An 18,894-nucleotide genomic window follows, 5' to 3' on the forward strand; every position below is an offset into this window, starting at 1 on the left:
TGTTCTGGGCACGTCCCACCGGGAGGAGGCCCAGAGGAAGACCCAGGACACGCTGGAGGGACTATGTTTCTCGGCTGGCCTGGGAACGCCTTGGGATTCCCCCGGAGGAGCTGGCCCAAGTGGCTGGGGAGAGGGAAGTCTGGGTCTCCCTGCATAGGCTGCTGCCCCCGCGACCCGACCCCGGATAAGCGGAAGAGAATGGATAGATGGATGGATTCACCAGCGGAATGTGGGGAAACAGACATTTAGAGAATAATTGTTGCCAAAATGTTTTTTATAATCAGTTTTTCAAAAAATGTTTTGTCAAATAAGTTTTTTTTTTTCTTCCTGCAGTTTAGAAAATAAATGCCTGGTGCAAAAGTGAGGAGGTCTAAAACCTCAGATTATGCAGTTTTCCTGAATCATTTTTGTTTTGCTTTATTGAGTTTGAGTTTACTGAAGACCATCCACTGACGGAAATTCAACTTTTTACAGTTTTTTATGATTGCTTAAGTAGTTTTTCTTTTAAAAAGCCCCCCTTTTTAAAACGCTGCACACAATTAGCACAACCACGCACCCAATCAGTAGAACACGGCAAATTATTTGCAAAATTAAACAGTTTTGTAAAAAATTATACACCGATAGAAACTGAAATTTTTGTTGCCATATCAAACACACAATGTTTGTGTAATCTAATTTTTTTTTAACCATTTATACAATGATGTGCGAATATTGAAAACACATTTATTACTTTAATTTTATTTATGATAAATATAAGTAAGGTTTACAGAGAAAGTACACAAATATAATCACTAAACAGCAGACCACATCAACACTGCAGGCAAATAAAAAGATTTATTTATCATTCATGAGCTTAAATTTTGAAAGAACAAATTATTCTAAACTATTTTTTTATCAGAGGTTGTAGCATCAAATCAGAGATTACAGTAGACCTGGGAGCTTGAGGGTTCTCTTCAGTATCTCATCTGTTCCTAGGACTGTGATCTCCAGGACAGAGATCTCTGAGGTTGTTCCTGGGATCTGTTGAAGCCACTCTTCCAGTTTGGGGGTCACAGCACCGAGAGATTTAACATTTAACATTTAGATTTAACATTTAACATTTAGATTTAACATATAATATTTAGATTTAACATTTAACATTTAGATTTAACATTTAACATTTAGATTTAACATTTAACATTTAGATTTAACATTTAACATTTAGATTTAACATTTAGCATTTAGATTTATATTTAGCATGTAGCTGTAACAATTACATGTAATTAGCTAAATGTTGTAAAAAGTGACACCAGAAAATCAACACTACATTTTAAAACAGTGTTTGAAGCTAAATGTGACAAAATCTAGGCATGAATTTTGAGCACAAGCTCCTTTACAAATGGCGCCCCATAACAAATTCTACCCATCCAAAGTTTTTTTACAACAAGAATACAGATATTATTTGCTCTTTCTGTAAAGAAAACCCGGAAGATGTGTTTCATTTATTTTGGTCTAGCCCCTTCTCTACTCGATTTTGGAAAAGTATTTGTATTTTGATTTCTACTTTTATTGAACTGGATTTTTCTCTTTGCTTTAAACATGTTTTGTTTGGCTTCATTTGTTACCCAGTAACTAAACAAAATTAAATTTTATAACATTATTCTTATTATATACTTAGTCAAATGGCACATTCTCAAATGCCATTATACTTATTAAAAACCACGTATTTCTGTTTTTTAAAATGAGGTTAAACAATATATGAAGACTATTAGAAATTCCACCAATACTAAAACTATTAAAGCTTACACCTTATGCGCTTTCTTTAATGTATTTGTGTAATAAGTGTTATTATAAAGTATCGTCTGTATTTATAACCCCCTGGCAACTTTCGTTATGTTACATTGTTTCTCATTGTTTTGTTCTGTATTGCGTTTTTCAATAAAGATTTATTTTAAAAAAACAACACAAAAAACAGAAGAGGAAGTTGACAATTAAGTTGAAACTTCCGCTTTAAAGAGTTTCTCAGTTTTGGGCCTTTTTTGCTTCGAGCCCAACTTCTCTGTGTTTTTCCTCTTCACGGTCGTTTTTCTCCAACCTCACCGACATGTCGTTGATCCGTGTCTCTGTCGCTCATGTTGGCCTCCTTTTTCTGCTCGCCTGCTCCAGCTGCTCAGGTAGGGCTCCATCTGTTTACTGCTGCAGAGCGAGTTCATCGGAAGTAAACATCTTCGCTTCTGAACGCAGAAACTTTTTCTTTGTAGCCGCAGAACTCGGCAGCGTTTTCAGTCCTTCTGCTTTGAAACACCAGAACTCATAAAACTATTATTATTATTATTATTATTATTATAAAGTCCGAATCAATCTGAACTAATCATTACATCATTTAGTCTCATTAGCTACATGTCTTATAGCCTGTCTGTGTGTGTTTTTTTTAAAGAAGGAAGTTGGTGAACCGACAAGGTTTTCATTCTTTAACAGTGAAAACAGCCTAAAACTAAAAAGGAAAACATATCAGGAGTCTCTGAAGTGTTGTTTCCTCCATGATTCGTGGATTGAGGGCTTTATCACCACTATCAAAGTTAAAAACAGCTTGTTAGGACACCCCGATCCCTCTGAGATCATTTAATCTTAGAAGAATCTCACATACACCGCTAAGCTTAAGGTGCCACTTTTTATTATGTAAAAGACAAAGTTAACACACGGTACAAGTGTGAGAGCAAGAAATGATCAGATATCTGGAGACTTCACTGACAGAGTCCCTTCGCCCTCGAGCAGAAAAGTCTGGGGCCTCGGCCCCTCACAGGGCTATTTAAAGAAATAAAGGTACATTTCTCTCCCTCCCCAGTTGCTAGGTGACATTATAGAGTTAGATAACAAAACACTGAATTATATTAATTAAGAAATTCAAGCATCACAGTTTCGACTAGCATAACTGTTTTTATCTTGACGGATTACAGCTGAGCTCAGGTATTTCTGTGGAACAAATGAGCTTATAAAAAACTCCTTCCAACATCTTTCCTTTTGAGGCCCTGAGCAAACAAAGTTTAACTCTTTAACACTCTAAAACTATTAAGCAAACCTAATAATGTTCAACTCCTGAAACGCTTATCAAACAACATAATGTGATCGTATATCATCAAAAGTAAGCTAGAAAAGATCTAAACACTTCATTATATATCCTCAAAATAAGCATATATAAAAACAGTAAAAGACAAAACCCTTCAGGCTGCAGTTGTCTCTGATGGAAACACTGTGTCCTTCAGCTCATTTAACAATAATTTCGAAACTCAAGAACACCTGATTTTTCCTTTTTACTGACAACAAAACATTTAGCAAACAATTATTGCGCAGTAATGTTTTTGCCTGTGTGCGTTTGTTTGTCTGTTTGTCTGTTTGTCAGCAAAATATCTAATAGACCACTGAATGGATTTTAATGAAACTTGCAGAAAACAATCACTGGGTGCACTTCTACAGCCGATTAGATTTTAGAGTCGGTCCAGTTTAAGATGGCCGCCACAGCCAACTACACTTTTGAAATGCAAAACTAATTACAACTCAATCAATTTTACAGATATTGAGTTAAAATCTGCTGTGGTAGTAGCTGAGGGTGATTCCCAACACATACTCTGTGCAGGAACATGAACCACAAAAGCCTAAGAACGCCAGGTTAAATAACAGGAAGACAGAATGACTAAGAATGTCCAATAAACTGAAAATTTTGACAGAAATAACTTCTCCAGAAACATACTGATGCATCAACTAAAAACTGTGAGAAAACTACAAGCTCTCGGAGATCGCAGACCTCCACGCAGGCCATGGAGCCACTGACACCCCTGAACTCTTGGACGATCCTGATCGTGATCTAGATCACCACCAAAACTTAATACCTTGTTTGTTTGTGGCAACTCTAACATTTACTATAGATTTCATCAAAATCTGTTCATTAGTTTGTCAGTAATCTTGCTAACAGACAGACGTAGAAACAAACCAGTGCTACAGAAAACATAACTCAATTGAAATCAATAAGGATCATCCTTGACCCATTAGGTGTCCAGATGTTCAGCTTGAGATTCCTGAGTCAGAGCACGAGGTCACCTGTGACCTTCACCTTTGACGGGATAACAGATGGCTGCTTTATCTAATCCAAGGACCCCAAAGCTCTTCACACTACAATCAGTCATTCACCCATTCATCCACTGATGGTGGTGAGCTGCATTGTAGCCACAGCTGCCCTGGGGCTGCCATCACACCGGTGCCACCGAGCCAGTGTTAATGTTGTGTATTTCTACATATTTGCTGCAATTTGAAACATTTATGAATGTTTTTGTTTCATGTTCTAATATGTATTTGTAGGTGAAATAACCTAAAGTTGATCAAAAACAATCAGGCTGTCATTTACAATCAAATACAAGTATTTTACTATAAATAGTTTTTGTTTGTTTGTTTGTTTGTTTCTCCTAGGATCAGCCTCAGCAGACGTACCAAGGACAATAACCGCCTATGTGAAGGAAACAACCCTCCTGCCCTGCAGCATCACTCATGAAGATGACCTTCCTACAATGGAGTGGTCCAAGGAGGGCATAACTCCAAACATCACCTTCCTGTACCGGGACGGCTGTGAGACGTTCGCAGAGAAGAATCCAGACTTCCTCCACAGGACGAACCTCGTCCTGGACAACCTGAAAGATGGCAACCTGTCTCAGATTATCTACAACCTGCGCCTGTCTGATGGGGGCAGATACCAGTGCAGGACTCTGAGAGGGAGGAGGTGGCAGGTTGAAGCTACGGTGGACCTTGTTGTAGGTACGTCTCATCAAGCTCTGTGGCTGCATGACGGTCTACAAAACATGTTTAAAGTGTGTTTACTTTGAAGAAATACCCAAGCTTGATACTTTGGCCTAATTTTGCAGTGTTATGTAACGAAACAAACGACTATTAAACAGCATTAGAAAGTTAGACCAACTCAGGTACTTTTGTGGTGAGACTAAATCGTTTAACTTTGAAGATATAGCTTTAGATATGTTGGACTTATTTACTTCCTTCTTTAGAGCAACATGAGAGGACTGATGCTGTTCATATACGAAGCGATCTTCAAGACCCACTTTGGATAATGTGGGGCTTGAAATGCTGAATGGGAGTGTCAGTATTTCTTTATTTGTAGTTCTTAGTGCTGTCCAGTATTATCAGAAATCTATCACGTTTGCAATATTGATGTAGGCCAAGGGTGGCCAATCCTGGTCCTCAGGGCCACTATCCTCCATGTTTTCCTTGTTTCTCTGCTCCAGCACACCTGATTCAGTGGTTAAATCACCTCTTCATGTTCTGCAGAAGCCTGTTAATCACCCATTGATTCAAATCAGGTGTGTTGGAGCAGAGAAACAAGTGAAACATGCAGGATAGTGGCCCTCGAGGACCAGGGTTGCCCACCCCTGATGTAGACAGTATCAATATTGCAAAGGGCTGCTTGGCTGTTATATTCCAAGTGCCATGCATTCATGCTCTGGATTCCAAAAGTATATTTACCCAATCAGGTTTGATCCTCACAGCCCTTGATGCCCACTCCTGATGTAGATGGTAGTGGCCGAGATGCTAAAGCACAAGCGTTGTGAGCATCATGATAAAAGAATGGAAAAAGAAGGGTGGGAAAAATGTGGGCTGACCGAGTAATCAAAGATCAATCAGATCTTCTGAAATGGGGCGATGTGGAGAGGTTAGGAATAATCAGCATCTCACCTTTTGTAGATAGCTCTTTGAGCAACCTCGGCTTGGAGAAATGGAGCTTGAATTTGATCAAATTGATGAGCTAATGGCTAGTCCGAGTGGAGCCCAGACTGAAGTGAATTGCTGCCATCTTAAATCAGCCAAAATCTGTAAAATGGAGAGGAATGAAGGACCTTGGAGTTGCTTTAAGACAGCAGCAGTTCAGTTTGGTCTTGATCTCGCTTGGACTGGCCATTCATTTACAAAATGGTCAGAATCAAACTTTAAATCTCCAACCTGAGGACGTTCAACGATCTACAACAGTGAAGATATTCATATTTTTATAATCTAACCTTACAACTCCGCTTCAAAATGGCTGAACTGTCCCTTTTAAGTAAAGCGTTCAAAATCGTCACTTGAATTTATTTTCGCAGTTGCCGTGTCTGAGCCGAAGCTCACGGTTGTCCCCAGTGCTGGTGACGGGGTGTTGCTGCAGTGCAAGGCAGAGTGCTGGTCCTCAGAGCCTACAGTCATGTTTCTGGATGACCAAGGAAATGAAATTAAGGCTAAAGATCCCAAAAGAGACGAGGCGTTGGCGCGATGTTTCACCGTCACAAGGAGAGCGACTCTGCAGGCCGGCACCAACAGGTAGGATTTCTGTTCAGGACTCTGTGTTCATGGAAAGGTAGATTCTACACAAATGTTTGTGCGGCTCTGTGTGCAGTCTTTAAATGTATTCACTTCAGCCTGGAGGGTTGTGTTTTATGTGGGAAGAAGCCATAGCGCTCTCATTGTTACACTGGGTTGCAAAAGTGTTCCCCTCTCTTGATGAACTTCTGTTTTGTTGCTTTACAGTCTGGAATTAAAGTTGATTTTTAAATTAGATTAAAAGTAATAATATTACAAAGCTTAAATGGAAGGAAAATCTGACCACAGCACCTTCTTCCACATGTTTGGGGCTTTTCATATATTGCTTTATTCTTTTGTTTAAACAATGCCTTTTTCCTGCTCATTCTTCCAGCTTTTTTCTTTGTTTACCTGAATTACTTTACTTATGATCAAAATAAAAATCTGTTTTTTTAAATTCTAGGCTGTAAGCCAAAAAAAGAGCGTACAAAAGATGGTGAATACTTGATATATTTGATCACTGTCTTAATAAAAAAAGTCAAGCTTTTGTCTGTGTTTTTTCATCCCAGGGTGATCTGCAGAGCCAAACATATGAATAAGACCAGGGACACAGAAATGTACATTCCAGGTATTGTGCAGTTTTAATAAACACCTGCAAGAGCTGGAGAACCTAAAACATGCATTCATGTTTATGCTTCAAGGGTTTTGGCTGTTGGACTGCAATGTTTTATTCAATAATCTCTATTGCACATTGAAAAGCAAATGTTTTATGTGCTTTAAAAATTAGCTGTGATAAATCGATGAAGAAATAAAGTCTTATTTTTGTGGGAAGTCTGTTTCTTCCCTGTTCTATAAGAATGAAGCGGTGCGGGTCGCACTGGGAGGCTTGAAAAAGGAACTCTTTAAAGCCCCCGTTACATTTATCTGGAATCGGAAGGAATCAAGCAGAACCAAACAAAAGGAAGAAATTTCAAAATACATGCCACATTCTGGCAGGATCTTTAAACGTGACCAAAATTCTTACAGCTTTGTAAGAATGCTGTTGAAATACACCTCAGATGCAGTCAGAATGCTGTTGAAATACTGGAATGGGCGTCGAATACGCTTCAAATCTCCATGAATTCAAACCAAAAGCAGCTCGAATACTTAGAATGTAACACGAATGTCCCAAGAGTACCAAGAATTCTGCCAGAATGGTCCTTAATAGGAGATAAGAAATCGAACATTTTCAATAGCAGAATAGCATTTTAACAATCATGGTTTTTGGGCTGCGTCCATGGACCCAGTTTTTTAACGTGGCTCCCCTCTTCCTAGGTGGCACGATGTGAGAAACTTGAAAAAACTGTCAAAAGTTTAATGTTGAACTAAGAACTCCTCAATGGCTGACCAGGACCAAGCTCGTGTTGTGCATGCTTTTGAGACCAGTCCGAATTAAACCCCTGAATACAACAAATCTTTCTAGATTATTTTTTATTTTTTTAATTTTTTTACAACTTAGTTAAATAGGCAGGTATATTCAGTTCTTTACAAAATACACAAACTGCTTTAAAATGTGAGTTTGAGTGCCAAAGAAAGGACACCATAAAAGGGAAACAAGTTTTCAGAAGGTCAGCAGAGATACCTTATTGATCTGTAGATTTCTTTCACTCTATAAATGTTGATACTCTGTAGGAAAATATAAATTTTCTGTCTTTATTATTCTTTTTTTCCCCTTTTCGGTGTGTTTTGGGATCAAGGTGAAAGTTGCTGATGTTAAATCCGAGAAACACAGGAAGCATTTCATCCATAAAAAAACTTGGCAGATTTTTATGTACTATTTTGTGGCCGAACACTGTCATCGTTAAACCTCATTCCTGTATCATGTGAAACTTTTTAGAAACATCATTTTAGAGTTTTCTGTTAAATGTAAACTTTTGAAATTTTCTTTTTTTGTTGTTATTTCAGATAACTGGATGAGCTCCTGCAGTTACATCATTGCAATCGTTGTCACGATTGGGGCCACGTTTCTGTTCACATGTGGACTGTGTTTATGTAGAGATCGTTTATGTAGAAAACATGGAGATATTGGTAAGTCAATAGAACATTTTTCCCAGGAGCAGATAAAACCTGATGTCTATTTCATCGTAGTTTCTTCTAGCTTACCAGCACCTCACCAAAGGTCTTGTTTTATGGATGAAAAATAGTCACAAATTGGATTTTAAAGACATCAAAGCTTAAAAAAACAATTTTAGAAATGGATACTACTTTACATGATTAAATATTAACACCTTATGTACAAATTTTTTGAACACCTTGCATGTGTATCTTCAAATTAGAAAAAAATGGTATTTGCTTTGTTTTGTCTGAGCAACAGTTCAGCCTGAAACTATTTCATTTAACACAAAATAAAGAAGAAAGTGAAGTCCTTAAAAGTTCAGGGAAAGTAAAGTTACCATGGGCAGTGAACAAATGAAATGCCTACAAAGCACTACACAAATGCTGTAAGATGCTGCTTTTCATATCAGTAATTGTAAAAATCAGCAGAAAAGGTAGATTAGTAGACCTATCAGTTTTTTAAATTCAATTTTCTGTTACAAATGCCAACAATAACAAGTGTTAACGGTTTTCTTTTTCTCTGTATCACACAGCTTGGAGGCAAAAAACTCTTCCATCAGAACCGTTGGTCAATCAAGATGAAAGAGTTAGACACTTACAAACAGAGAATGAAAAACTGAAGGCAACTCTTTCTCAGAAAGAACAGCGTATTTACAGCCTGACTGCAGAATTAAATGAGCTCAAATCCAAACACAATCCAGCTCCAGAGCGAGGTCAGTCTACACATGGTTCCAGGTCGACACCGAATGGGTCCAAACAGGGTAACCAGCTCCCCCAGTTCAACAACCAGAAACCAGCAACCTCATCCACAAGAGACCACCCAGAACCTGACAACAAATCCCAGATGAAAGAGTCCAAACCAGCCATCCCCAAACAAAACCTGGCACCTGTTCCCCAGATAAAGCGAGAGAGACCCAGAAGTATCTCTGAGCCTATGACCAATCATGGTGCCGCGTCGTCCAGTTTTCCTCCCACTCCTAAATCAGGGGCAATTAACATTCCCCGTTCTGTGAGTTTTTCTGGTCCCTACCCCAATAGTGCCAGATCTCCACGTAGATATACCTCGACCAATCGCTTCAGTGTCCTTGAGAATTTATCTGAAGACACAGAGTCGCTGCTAATGAGTGACTGAAACCCTGAGCCAAGATCAGATCACCACTTTTACCTGTTTGGGCAAATGTGTAAAACAGGACTTCCACGGTAGTCAGCTGGAGGGAGGGGAGTTTTGTTGTTTTTACAACAAGATGCCTCTGTGTCAGAGGACTTTTGAACAGGTTCAAACAATTTGCTCTCAGAGTTGTCACTGGATTCTGGAACCAATCTCTGCTCGGTTCCTGTGATTCTAGAGCTGGAGTTCTTGTGGATATGTGTGTGATCTCTCAACAAATTTTGGCCCCAATCTCACCCGGACTTTGTTTAAAATGTGTAGTTTAGTGTGATTCCATGCATTTTCTTGCAACTTGGTGTATCCAGCTAGTCCCCAACAGACCCAGCCCAGTTTGATACGATCTTAAGCAGCTATTTGCCGACAAGTCAGATTTTTAAAAGCACAGACATGAACTAAGTTGTGACTATAGAAAGCAAATGGTACATATTCTGATAACTGTGTTAAGAAAGTGACGAGCTAATGATTGTGTCTGAGCTGAGTCATGATCGCTGTAAGTACAGACAGAACTTGGATGGCAATCTTCCATGGCTGCTGAACATATATATATATATGTTTTTTAGATGTTTTTTTACAATGTTGTCAACATGTTTACCTATTTCTAAAAGATGTTTTTAGTGTGCAGGTGTATAAAACAACTTTTAATGGGTAAATTAGCCCTTTCTGGTTATCCTTTATTACTTGCTTTTGCTGCTATAGGATAGAATATTATTTTGTGAATCTCACATTTCAAACATAGTTTAATTAAGCTATAAAAGTGGTTCTAGTGTTCAAACTTGGTACATTTAGTAATATGCAATTATTTTTCAGATGTCAGTGTTAATACTCTGCAAATTTGAAAACACCTGACATTTTGAGAAATATTTTTAAAATGTTATAGGTGAAAGTTGAGTCGTTTCTCTCTTGTGTACCTAAATTGTTCCAGTATTGTGTTGCTTATTTATTTGTGTGAAAAGTAAAATAACCAAAGGTGCAATTAAAAAATAGAAATGTTGAGCATTAACTCAGAATGGTCTAAGCTTTACAGCATAAATAAATGAAATTTAAATGATACAGATCATGTGGACCTGATTTTACTGCCATATTAGTTCTGATAAAAACATTTTTATGAGCAAATCTAAAACTAATTGAATGATGTCAGGTCCTTTTTTTAAGTTAAACATCCACTGTGTGAAAAATACTACATATTTTGTAGCTGCAAAAGTTTTTATAAACCATTTTTTTACATTTTGTACTTTTTGTTACATTTTGCAATCTTTAGAGTTGTTAATAAGAGAGTGAATATTTTACTGTTTTTATATCTTGACGATTTGGGAGTTTAAGCTGGGATGGGTGCTAATAAGAGTTTGCTTCAGCCTGTTGCCTTTTCTTGTCTTTCCAGTGTGATTGTTGCATTTTTTAAATGTAAAATGGAAATAAATACAAGGACTTGAGGGTAATGTGTCTGCTGAGGTTTTTTGTTTTAACATGGAATTTGAATATTCACTATGTAAGTTTTTCAAAAAAGAAAGTAAAATTGTTGTTTGTTTTTACACACATTTATATACAAAAATTGTTTATTTTTCATCATTACTACTATTATCATTAATTTAATAATTTTTTAAACATTTTTTACATATTGATTATTTACTGTCACTACATAGAGCTCTCTGATATACGGCTCATTGGTGCAGGGGTTAGAGCTGTCATCTCACAGCTAAAAGGCCACAGGTTCAACTCCTGTCCTTTCTGTGTGGACCTTACAGGTTCTCTTCGTGCACATGTGAGTTTCCTTTAGGTTCTGTTTTTTTCCCCCCACTGACTAAAAACATGCACGTTAGGTTCATTGATAAATCTGAAGTGTCCCTAGATGTGAGTGAGAGGGTGATTGATTGTCTCTATGTGTCCCTGTGATGGACTGGAGACATGTCCAGGATGTCCCCCTCCTCTCACACAGTGACTGCTGGAGACAGACACCAGCTCCCACATGACCCAGAAATGAAAATTGGGTAAAAATAAAGTAAAAAATAAAAGGATTGTCAAATTACTAAAAAGCACAGATTGGTAAGAGCTCCCCCTGGTGAACAAATATTGAACTTGTATCCTTTGATGTGCCCATACTCTGATTTCCATGTTCTTTACCAGCTTTTCCATTCAGGGTCGAGGGGGAGCTGGTGCCTGTCTCATGCGATCATTGTGGGAAAGGTTGGGTACACCCTGGACAAGTCCATCACAGGGACACACAGAAACAACGGACAGACAACTAATTCCAAGTGAAGAAACTATATCCAAAACCTGTCTTTTATTCTCTCGAATGCTCCTTCTCCCCTTTAGAAACTCTAGGAACCACAAGCAAACCTGCAACCTGAGAGTAAAGTGCTCTGTTAGGAAAATATGGAACAATAAGATCTCTAATAAAAGATGGAGCCTGGTTGTTGAAAGCTTTGTATGTTAGAAACAATATTTTAAATTATATTTTGAATCTGTCAGGGAGCCAATGGATAGAAGCTAAAACTGGAGAAATGTGATCTCTCCTAACTCTCATCAGAACCTGGTCCACCATTGGGCTTCTTTAGTAGTTTCATCTTCCAGTGTTATGCTTCACTTATATAACAGGCCTACACCTACACTGCAGTTATTATTACTTATAAAAATGTTAAAGAAAGAAAAGTTAGAAAAATAAAATAGAAATATTCATTCTCTCTCCACACTTTCCTCAAAGATCAGGAGGATTTGGCACGTAGCAGCTATAACATTGTTTCAGAAAATGTACACATTTACAGATTTGTTTCTGTTTTAGGTTAAAACATTCTTAACCCTTTCATAGATAGTTATCACTGCAGTGGACAACTATTTAAAAGCCATTTTCTTATGTGTGGATTTTTATGTTATACTTTCCCATTGACCACTAAAGTGGGCACTAGTGCATCATGCAATACACTGTCATCTACTGGCCATCCACAGCAGGTGCAACAAAATTTTCTCAAAACCAAGATAGAGTTGAGAAAATGAAAATAAATTTTTACTAAAAAAAAAATCCACCCTTTTTTATGTCCTAAAAGATGCAAAAACACTTTGGGAAAAAAAAATCTTGGCTCAAGTTATCATAATTCATGCTTAAAAGGGTTAAGTACAATGTTTTACCCTCAACTTCCACATCCTTATCCTCCTTTGTAGTGGCTCCCTACAAAGGACAATAAGGATCTACACAGATAAAACGAGATACAATTACACAGACGTTGACAGAAGTGAGACTCTCTCAGTATTACAAAACAATATAAAAAAATTTTAACACAAACAGCAGTGGCCTACAAGCAGCTTATTTTAGCTAGTCGTCGTAGTGTTTGTTAGGTTTCATTTCCTATATAACGGACATAAAGCTGATGGTAGGTGTGAATCTGTGGGTGGGAGCTGATAAGATTGAAAAAACAAAGAAAAAAAACCCAACAGATTGTATAATTTTGTTTATTACCTAAAGTTTGGATTGTTGTATTTGAAGGCATAAAACACACCTTTTGTTCTTTTTCCCAGTAATCAATCCTCTCCTTGTAGACACTGATATTTACCTCAGACCTCAGAGTTAACATGTGTGAGTTTTTCTGACTCTCTGATAAAAGATTTGAAAGTTTATTGTCACAGAGATGTTTTTAAAATGAGCAACACTCAGGAGTTTATGTTAGAAACAGCATGCAGGGCACAGCGTCAGGTCATTTCTGCAGGACCTTTAATTTAGCCATTTAGAGATTTTCCTTTCTGTTCACAAATAGAATTGTTGCTCTAGTACTCAGTGAAGGCACTGTAAAATGCAGTCCACTTTCTGTTTAGTCATACTCCAACTATCCATGTTTGGCCTTTTTAATGCACATGTGTATGGCAATGGTTTTGACAAATAAAGTTGGTCCTGGTAATTACTGTTTGTGTCATGGGCGGAGCTAAGTACCTCATTATTGTTGTCCTCTTAATACAGCATTGTGTCAGGTTCTTGTATTTTAATTTCTGATGTGTTTATCTAAACTTTGAAGTGAGATTTGTGTTGTATAGCTCAAACAGAATTTTTGAAGATTTACTACATCTTTCTAGCATAAGTGGAAAGAGGTGTCCGTTTAGTGTTGCAAAAAACTGGTTTGAAAAAATTGTCCCGCTAACTGAGCAAAACCAGTGTGTGTGTGTGTGTGTGTGTGTTTGTGGAGAAGTCCACAAATCATGTCACAGAGGCCATCTTTGATTTGTCTTTGATAACGATGGAATGTTATCAGCCAGACCAGAGCAGATCCAGAGATGTCATGAGTAAATGCTTAATGCTTAGTTTAAAAAAAAAAAATTGTTTGATAATTACTATGACAATTTGTGGGCAGGCAAAACATAAAAATATCTTATGTTGGAATGGTGTTGATTAATAATTAAACCAAAGAATGTTTCTTCTCTCTGTGCAGCTCAAGATGAAGCAAAAAGAGCTTCTGCTCATCTCTCCCAGGGCCGATGAGCCCTGCTTTCTGCAGAATGAAGACAGAAACAAGCTGCTACTCTAATAGTTTTCAGCTTGTTTAGTTTTTCTGCTTCATGGTTTTTTTCAAGTGTTCTCAGTTTTCCTGGGCTATGAAAACACAACACTCTGCTCTTACGTTAGTGGTTTAGTACAGATATATACTTTATTAATAGAATATTATTAAAAAAAATAAAATTCAGTGTTTTTTTTTTTTTTTTTTACTGAATGTTAAAGGGGACCTATTCTGCTTCCTTCCTTGAACAAATCAGGATAGGTCTGTGTGCTAAAATAAACATGTTCATTAAATTTAACAAACTCTAAGAAGTCTGACTTTGGGACACTGACAATAAGTGAGTCTGAACCCAAAAAGTGTCTGGACGGCAGCCTGGTAAAGATCAGTTTTATTTTTTCTCCCATCTCTTTTTCTCTTTTATTAACATACACTGCCTGGCCAAAAAAAAAGTCGCCACCAAAAAACACGGTTACACACCCTAATATTTTATTGGACCGCCTTTAGCTTTAATTACGGCACACATTCGCTGTGGCATTGTTTCGATAAGCTTCTGCAATGTCACAAGATTTATTTCCATCCAGTGTTGCATTAATTTTTACCAAGATCTTGCATTGAGCTGAAAAGATCTCTTTGCACGTCTTTCACAATGTATATCTCTAATTTACTTAGTAAAACATGAGCTCTGCTCTGTATGTGAGAAGTTTGTAATCACAGCTCTTTATATAAAAACAGGACGTATAAAGTTGGTCTGACTGTTTGTCATAATTAGGTTATTTAGTAAAGAACCAAGAGGTGATCAGATGAATATAAAGTCAGTTATTTAGAAAGAAGAAGCTGTAACTGAGCAGTTTAGTAATTTTAAAATGAGAGGAAAGCAGAAGAAAACACAGCAAAGGTCAACTGTTTCATACATCTTTATAGATCCAGATAACACTTCTCTTAACAATAAATACTGCAATATTTAAATAAATGCATAATTTTTTTACACCAGACAAAGACATTTTCACACCAAACAAGATGTCTCTGCAGTGGACAGGAAATGTAAACGTGTCTAATAACTGCTGTGGTCAAAACTGCTGCTTCAAAGTGAGCTAGGTGTCAAAGGAAAGCTAAAAACAGACAGGCTAAACTCAGATAAAGAAGTGTGAAAACACTGATGTCAGATCTGTGCTGGGTATAACTTGTGTTTCTTCATCATTATAGTTAAAGTAAAGCAGCAGAGTTTCTGATCAGCTCTGCAGCAGCTCTGAATGTGAGGATGGGACACACTTTGGTCTGCCTGCTGGGGGTTTTCTGTAAGTACATCACTGACTTTCTGTTTGTAGATTAAAGAAAATAATTATAAATGATGAGAACTGCAGTGGATCACTGCTCTAAACTGTTTCTATCTATGAAAACAGTTTGTGAGCTTGAAAAGAGTAAATTAGTTAATCAACGTAATTATTTAAGCAGCTGAAGTCTTAGTTTAGTTTTGAGTAAAGAAAGATTCTAAATGCATGAATATTGTTTTATATATATATATATATATATATATATATATATATATATATGATTTTAATTTTTCATGGTTGCTTTTTATCTTTGTTTTATCAATACTTGTTTAATCTAAAATGTGTTAGCTCTTTGGTTTTTAAACTTTTGATAACAAATACAGACAAAAAACAAAAAAAACAAACAAAAAAAAAACAGTACAAGTTAACAAGCTTATCTTTATTTCTAACATAAAGGAACAAACTTGCCAAACCCCAAACTGTGAATGAAATGTTCTTTTACCAATAACTGAATACAAATATTGGATAACTTGAATGAAATTTTTAAATCTTTTTTAATCTTTTTGCAGCCAACAGTTCAACAACACAAAAAGTTTGACAAAACGTCTGTTCCTCCTTTTGTTGTTCAAAATTGCAGCAGAAACATCCAGTTTACATATATTTGTGCTTTAATAACAGTTCCACTAAAGGGATCCCGAGTACCACAGCTTGAGAATCACAGTGTTGGCCTATTGTCAGTTTAGTTTTTTGTGTCGGTTTGTTAAAATCTGAAAAACATTTTCATCTTCATTTTAGTGCTCAGTACACTCCTCTATGGACATGTTGATGGTAAGAAACTTTTTTAGTCATTTATACCAGGTTGTGTTCTCACTTGAGATGAAGGGTAGTTGTAAAAATAACTAAACTGTCTTTATGTTGTTTTATTTTTCCCATCTCGTCATCCCGAAAGGTCAGAGTAATGAAGAAACAACATCTGATTACCAGACCATCGATGTTGCCACCCCCATCGGTACAGTCAACTGCAGCCACAGTCTCTTCTGTTGTTCCTTAGAGTTACCATCATTATAAACTGTTTCCTGCTGCATATATAGATCTAATGCTGTCTAACATGTCTTCTACTAAACCTGGGTTGACTTACTGAGATGATAATCAGTTCATCACAATCTTCACTGTTAGTTTATTTAAATCTGATCATCTGAATGAATTCTAATTATAATCAAACCTGCTTTGTAGCACAGGAGGGTTTCCAGAAAGTGGGTTTAGTGAAAACTCTGAGTAAGTTAATCCTGATTTTAGGGAAACTCCTTGTTGTCTGTTCCAGAAAGAGAGACAAGTCAAAGTCTATCACCATGGTAACAGAGTCTGTGAAGTAAACCTGCTCGCTGGTAGACTGATTTTCTACAGGTCCACTCTCACCTGAAGCAGCGGCCCAACATGAGTTCATTTTAAATCAATCAACTGATACTGAAACAGAATTATCTCATAAAACCTGTTGGGAGCTGATTTTTTAATCTAGATGTTATGTGCTCATTTCTAATTGTTAAAACACTGTCACTTTTTAATCAAATTCACTCAAAGTAAAGTAATTCACATTTATTTGGTTTTTCCCCCTAAAAAAAAAGAAATGCAATCTGTAATATAGTTTCAATAATTAGGATTTTTAATCTGTGAAAATCCATCTACCTCAACTAAAGTTCCAGTAATAACATTTCTGGGCCCAGTTTCCTGATTCAGCTGTTTACATGTGTAAATATGATTAACTGTTATCAAGTAATGAACATCTTCCAGACACTGTACTGCTGCATCCGATATGCTAAAATATGTTTGAGTTGTGACATCGACTGTAGTTAAAGAAAACTGGACACTTACAGATGGCAGGACTACATGAAGCAGTGGGCTGTCAGGTTCCTCTATGTCCAGGGTCGTGGTCGATGGTTCACACTCAGAGGCTGTGACGGGGGAAGCAGGTTGTTTACAGTCCAGCAGAAAAGCATCCACCATCACCTGTCTCTGATGTTTCTTCCAGTGATTTTTGCTCATGAACCTGAGGTGTTTACATAGTCTGTGAGAGAAAATAGTTAGCACAGCATTTGATTTCAGTCTTTGTTTATAACCTCCAGCTCCTGTTAGCTCCTTTAGCAGCTGGGGTCAACTAAATGACTCAAAGGAATCAGGAGAGAAGCATCAAGAACGTAATCGTAGGTCCTCTGAAAGCTCAGTTTGACAAGCACAATAAAATAATAGATTCCTTGTAAATGACAGTTGGGGTTTATTTTTCTTTGCAAAAATCCCAAAATGTTGCACAACCTGTGGGGGAGAAAGGGACCATTAGGTTGTGCCAAATAAAAAAACAAACAAAAAAAACAAAACAGGGCCTACCTGTCATCTACTTTAGGCAAAAATAAAAGAGAAGACAGTCCTGCTATCGCATCTAACAGAAAGGCTCACCAAAACATTACATGGGTGGCACCAACCTACTTACCAAATGTGTAAAACAGAAAGTAACCTACATGATGGAAATGTATAGGGTACTCCAAACTTTCTTAGTCCTCTAACTCCCACCACAAACCTTTACACAAAGACAGAGTCAAGCAGCAATGCAGGTGTCAATTAGCCAGCCAGGTGAAACAAAAAACCTCAGCCCTGCAGGTGAGCATGTTTTATAAGGCTTTCTTGAGTCCTGATTGGTTCCTCTCAAGCCCATGAGCCAATCAGAGCACCAGCCTTCACTCTCAACCTGCAGAGGAAAAGGAAATAAAAGAGGGATGACTCACAAACACATAGCTTTATTAACAGCACTTTTACTGATCTCCACACTTCAGCTGCTTCACAGCACAACACAACACTTTCTGGTGATAATGTCACATGTCCCCAATCCAACCAATCAGAAGCTAGAAGTAAGTAAAAACACAAAGAAGATTCAGTTTGCTACTTTCAACACTTTTAACTATGCTGTCAAACATACAGTATTCCAAACATGTAAAGAAAATGTTTGACTATAAATGTAAATAATAAAAACACAGTAAAATTATTTTATAATAATTAACCCAAAATATATGAATGAACTGGTGTAAACCTGACACCAGCTTCATCGTCCCCCTAAACACAAGTCCTTGTTGTTAGAGACATTTTTCTTTTAATTTAACGTTTTCATCAGTCCTAACTGAGTAAAGTTTCTGTGATCAGGTTCAATTAAACCCACATTGACTCTGCAACCCAACTGGACTCAGATATTCAGAGGTGAGACAGTCACTCTCAGCTGTCAGATCCAGAGAGGAGGAGGAACTCAGTGGACGTATGAATGGAGACCAACCAACAGAAACCCTCCAACATCCAGTGAATACAGGATCAACAAAGTTACTGAGTCCCACAGTGGAGAATACAGATGTCAGGGTGTAAGAGGCTTTCAGCAGACAGACTGGAGTGATGTCGTCAGACTGACAGTTTTATGTAAGTCAAACTTTCTGATGTTTAAATTTTCTTAGTTCTTCTGGCCTCAAAACAAACACCAAGAAACTGCTTCCTGAACAAAGTTACATTGGACAATTGAACTTTTTTTGTTTCCAAACTCTACAGCAGA

At 37.2% G+C, this 18,894-nt stretch overlaps 1 protein-coding gene across 1 annotated transcript; it reads left to right on the forward strand.

The window, feature by feature from the left end:
• The first annotated feature begins 1,946 nt into the window (after nt 1-1,946).
• On the forward strand, nt 1,947-11,004 carry LOC108228413 (erythroid membrane-associated protein). Its single transcript, XM_017403959.3, has 6 exons — nt 1,947-2,153; nt 4,441-4,782; nt 6,114-6,327; nt 6,876-6,934; nt 8,251-8,373; nt 8,934-11,004. The coding sequence occupies exons 1-6, from the start codon at nt 2,084-2,086 to the stop codon at nt 9,530-9,532; spliced, it is 1,407 nt and encodes a 468-aa protein (XP_017259448.1). The 5' UTR covers nt 1,947-2,083; the 3' UTR covers nt 9,533-11,004.
• The last annotated feature ends 7,890 nt before the right edge of the window (nt 11,005-18,894 follow it).

Source organism: Kryptolebias marmoratus, linkage group LG7 (assembly GCF_001649575.2).
Source record: "Kryptolebias marmoratus isolate JLee-2015 linkage group LG7, ASM164957v2, whole genome shotgun sequence".
Classification (NCBI taxonomy): domain Eukaryota; kingdom Metazoa; phylum Chordata; class Actinopteri; order Cyprinodontiformes; family Rivulidae; genus Kryptolebias; species Kryptolebias marmoratus.